Here is a 5,500-nt window from a genome sequence, read left to right on the forward strand (position 1 = left end):
ATAGATATGATTCACAAGAGATTGCAAATGAATATCTCGTAAATAATAATGCCCTACGAATACTATACACGATGTATCCCATACAATACATAACAATAACAGTACACTGTCGTTATTATGTGTAACGAATTCTGAAATTTCAAACTTCTTACACGGATATATATTTATATCATATTATTATATTGTTATATACGGCGTGTTAAATCTAAAAATTTATTTACCGCAATTTTCCAAAATGTTTTATCGCGTACCAGGATTTGAAAAATCTAAAGAAATTTATCTGAAACGAAATTTATCTCTCGTTTCAAAATAACTCTCAAGTTTGTTCACGTGGGAGAAAAAAGAATCTTGCCTCGGATCTTTTTCCTTTCACAGAAATCTAAACAATGGAATTTTCCTTCGGTCCTCAGTCAGGTAAAAAAGGTTAAACCGTGAACAACTTTGTGCCAGAAATTTCTAAAGATAGACGAACCTTGTATGCACTACGTTCTATCGTTCATTTGACAAAAAAAAAAAAAGAAAAAAAGGAAATAAACGTATAATATAAAATGGAATGAAAACTGACGAAAAAGTAAAAGTCAAATAAATTATTCCTTTTAAGCGTGTTTCCTCAAAAGAATTTTCGAAACTTGTTTTCCATTTCCCTTTTTATCAACAGGCCAATCTTTCCAAGAACTTTTACTTTCTCATCTTATCTCCTTTCTTATCTCCTTCCTCAACTCTTCTCGTTTAATCACGAGATTCGAAATTCGTATATTTTTCCGTCTCTTTTTCCTCGTGCATTCGCACAAATATCGTCCAACGAATAATATTTTCGTCGCTCTTTCAGTGATAGTGTTACAGTATCGAACGGTCGAAAAGCGCGTTCCACAAACATGGAAAAGTTTCAGGATAATTTCTCGCAACTGGATCGATGGATGTTTTACATGCGCGATATCTTGACCTGAAATTTTATGTCTTGCGAAACTGCATACGTATTGCCACTTACCTTCCCTACAAGCCAAGGGCTCGATCAATTTTCCATCAATCTTTCTTTCTTTCATTCCATTCCATTTTACTCTTTGCTCTTTGTTTTTTTTATTCAAAATGTTCTGAATTATTTATTCGATTCGATTAACAACAGAATTAGAAAAAGGAAAGGCATGGTGTTAATCTTAAGGAAGAAATAGTCTTTTAATATGGAAAACTTCGTTGAGCATATTTTGAAGGAATTCTCTTTCCTTAAAAACAAATTTTTCGAAGGATCAGATCGAGAATTTAATTTTAACTCTTAATGAATACTGTGCAAATAAAATAGAATAAAATAATTTCTAATATTAACTGGCGATGGCGGGAGACTTTTACTTTCTTATCACGCAAGTTGCACAGAAAAACTTGCAAAGGCACATAATTCAGGTAAAGTGGTAAACTTGGTTTGCGCTTGTCGTTAATGTAAAAGCAGCGCACGTGCCTCTTGTACGAATCGAGCTTAGAAATGAGAAATAAAACGATCTGCAGGGATTATTTTTTTATGACCACCACAACTCAATGCGCTTTATAAATTTTATTGAAACCAGATAAACCTTTTGAAATTATTATCACATCTCTATATTTTATATATTCTTTTCTTTCTTGGGGAGGAGGAGATTATTTTTAAAAGAGGGTGAGAAAAATCATTTAAAATGGAAAATTTTATGATATATTGTTTATTAATTGTATATCGTATCCTATTTTTTATGGTCACCACAACTCAATGCGTTTTTGAAATCAGATAAATCTTTTAAAGTCATTATTACATCATATTGGATATATTGGAATTATTTTTAAAAGAAGATGAGAAATATGTGAAAGAAATTATTTATACAACTCAAATTTTATTGAAACCTCTTGAAATTATTATTATACTTTTATATTTTATATGTTCTTTTTTTTGGAATTATTTTTAAAAGAAGGTATGAAAGATTATTATTTACATTACAATTCAAATTTTATTGAAACCTCTTGAAATTATTATTATACTTTTATATTTTATATGTTCTTTTTTTTGGAATTATTTTTAAAAGAATGTGAAAAAGGCATGAAAGAAATTATTTAACATTATAAATTTTATTGAAACCAGATAAATCTCTATTAAATCATTATTACATCATATTGGATATATTGGAATTATTTTTAAAAGAAGATGAGAAATATGTGAAAGAAATTATTTATACAACTCAAATTTTATTGAAACCAAATAAACCTATTGAAATCATTACTATATCTTTATACTTTATATTTTCTTGGAATTATTTTTAAAAGAATGTGAAAAAGGCATGAAAGAAATTATTTAACACTACAAATTCTATTGAAACCAGATAAATCTCTTGAAATCATTATTACATTTATTTATTTTTTTTTTTTTGGAATTATTTAAAAGAAGATGAGAAAGGCGTGAAAGAAATCATTTAAAAATCATTTAAAAACTCGATGATATATTATTTATTATTAATTGTACAACGTATCCTATTCAGAAATTGATTGTTGCTCGAAGAAAGAACCAATCAATGTAATTTATTCGAGTCCTTTAGATCTTTTGTTTAATAATAAACCTCGATACTTGCTGTATAAATATATACGGTATAGTACATGTTATGAAGCAATTTAAACGAATGTCATTCGAGCATACAATAGAGACTCGTGAGAGTTTAATTTTAAATGGAAGGTAAATTAAAGGATGTTGTGTATTGAAAGCATGGATTGGATATGGAATAATATGTACTACTACAGTTATTGAGGTAAACATTTTAATCGAAGGTGCACAACTGAATGAAGATAAACGATACGATAAATACAACTTTTATTTACAACCATTATTTACAAATCACGTTTTTAACATTGCGTGTCATTGTATCGTAGAGAATAACGTACAAGAGAACTAACTTACAGATTAACTCTACCCACTTTCTGAAAGATGATTTCATCCTCGACTTTGGACATCCATGTACATTGAACGAACGTGACGCGATCTTATCCATATCCCTAATGTTAATTAAGATTAGCAAACGAATATTCGATGGAAAGTTGGAGAATTAATTAAATTAAGAGGGAAATGAAAGGAAGAAGAAATTAAAATGTACAAAATAATTAGATAAAAAATATAACAATTTTTAATGTCAGTCTTTCGAAATTTTACAAATTTGTATTGTACAATTTTTATATTTTCACATGTTACATAATTTTCTTTCTTTCTTTTTTACAATACAAATATTCGATGAAAAGTTAAAAGCTTAAATTAAGAAAATTAGAGAAAAAAAGAGATTAAAATACAAAATAATTAAGATAAAAAAAATAACAATTTTTAATGTCAGTCTTTCGAAATTTCAAATATGTACAATTTTATAAATTTCATATATACAATTTTTGTATCTTCACACGTTACACATAATTTTCTTTCTTTCTTTTTTACAATACAAACAAATATTCTATGAAAAGTTAAAATATTAAATTAAAATACACACACATATATATATAATAAAAATAATTAAAATAAAAGAAAATAATTTTTAATGTCAGTCTTAAAATTTCACAAATTTGTATCTTCACACACATGTTACATAATTTTCTTCCTTTTTACAATACAAACAAATATTCTATAAAAAGTTAAAAGATTATAAGAAAATTAGAGAAAAAGAAATTAAAATACATATATATAATAAAAATAATTAAGATAAAAAAAATGTTATGTCAGTCTTTTAAAATTTCACAAATTCGTATGTACAATTTTATAAATTTCATATGTACAATTTTTGTATTTGTTGTATAATTTTCCTTTCCTTCCTTTTATATACACACTATAATAATAATAATAATATAGATAATCGATTCAAAAGTATTTATATTTATAAGTGAGTTGCAAATACTCAGTTTCCTCGTACGTGGTTGATTCCTTGATCTTGGTACCAGCTACGTACATGTGAATCAATTTCTTCCGACTTTTCGCTATTCTCGCGGCTCGCTTCAAGGTAGCAACACCTACTTGGTAGCAACCCTCCATGTCTATAATTGCTATCTGCGAACAATTATTGAGGACACCGCAAATGTCCTCGTCCGTGATGGCCACGTTCTTCCTGCAATGAAGCTCCGTCAAAGATTCCAACGATTGCAGGAAGAAGAAGGACACCGAGGGATGCATGCAATTTATTTCCAAGATTTGCAGCTGGCTCAAAGAGGCGAGCGGTTCCAAGTACTCGTCCCTTATACTTTTGCAACCGCTCAGATTCAAATAGCTGAGATTTCTCATGTAACGTCCGATATCGATAACGAAATTGTAATTCACCCATATGCAATAGGCGACGCTCAAACGGTTCAACTCCCTATACAATTTCGGTATGGACTTCTCTCTCAGCCTGTTGACCAGCACTTGGGCTATATCATTTTCGGGTTCTATAAACGAGCAATGGTGAAATTTCATCAAAGACAAAGTCCTGAAAAGATTGGCATTGGTGTCGATAAGGGTGCGCAAAATAGTGTTGTCCCGGAGATTGGCGCAATATATTATCTCGAGATGTTGCAACCTCTTCATGTTCGACAAAGTGATGGAAGCGAGCCGCGACTCCAGGTGAGAGCAATTTCTCAGTATCAAAGTTTCTAAATTGGGGTGCAAATGGGTCAGACATTTTCCGTAAATATTTGTTCCGTCCGCCCTGAAATAATGCAGTTCGACAGCTTTGTCGAATATTTTTCCAAGCTCGGCGTCGACGGGCCCCTCGGTTGTACCCAAGCTGAGGGATTTCAATTGGCTGCTCAAAAATTTGAACGTCCTCAGGGAGGAGGGCCAAATTCTCAACCCCGTAAGATCAACCTCGGTCAATTGGGAACAATTCCAACCGATGGTGGACACTATTCGCGGGTTCACATTTTCCAACAAACGTTCGTCGTTTATCGCGATAGTCCTGAGATTCTCGCCCTGCCGTCTCACCATCCAATCGAGGAAACTCGTGGTGATGTATTTTCTCTCGGGCCAACGCCAATCCTCGTTCTCGAAGTCGAGATGGCGAACCACGCGATGGGACAGCAGGCTGCCTTCCCTCCAAAGGGAAGAGACCATCTCGAGGCGCGCCCTGTCGATGTACGACAGATATCTGGCGATCTTGGCGACGCAATCCGGGGGTAGGTCGACCGAGAAGTTGCACCCCTTTTCGTTTTCCTCCCGCCATTTTTTCGGACGCGCCATAAACATCTTCAACCTTCTGAAATCGCAAACAAATCCTCGTTCCCTCGACAACGCCAACACGCTCGTGGCATCCTCCTTCGTCTTGAACGTAACGAATGCTTGATTATTGTCCGGGTTTCTCCTCAATATAACAAGGTTTGTAGCGTTGTACGGCCTCAGCATGCCCAATAATTTCCTTTTGCTCGTGTACGGCGATAAATTGGACACGAATAGGCGTCGCCCGTTCGTCGTAGATTCGATCGATGCCATGTTTTATCAACGAGTATATATATATATATATGTATATATATATATATATATAAATAT

At 32.4% G+C, this 5,500-nt stretch overlaps 2 protein-coding genes across 3 annotated transcripts in view; both read right to left on the bottom strand.

The window, feature by feature from the left end:
• The window catches only part of LOC102674732 (tachykinin-like peptides receptor 99D), a 32,380-nt gene that overhangs the window by 15,372 nt on the left and 11,508 nt on the right, over positions 1-5,500 (bottom strand). The gene's annotated exons all lie outside the window — the stretch shown is intronic.
• The window catches only part of LOC116185127, a 2,209-nt gene continuing 538 nt past the window's right edge, over positions 3,830-5,500 (bottom strand). The window contains exon 2 of the mRNA XM_031508805.1: positions 3,830-5,499. Within this exon, the coding sequence (XP_031364665.1) occupies positions 3,845-5,443 (1,599 nt within the window). The 5' untranslated portion in view covers positions 5,444-5,499 and the 3' untranslated portion in view covers positions 3,830-3,844. The remainder of the gene's footprint in view (position 5,500) is intronic.

The sequence above is a fragment of the Apis dorsata genome, unplaced genomic scaffold (genome assembly GCF_000469605.1).
Source record: "Apis dorsata unplaced genomic scaffold, Apis dorsata 1.3 scaffold_102, whole genome shotgun sequence".
Classification (NCBI taxonomy): domain Eukaryota; kingdom Metazoa; phylum Arthropoda; class Insecta; order Hymenoptera; family Apidae; genus Apis; species Apis dorsata.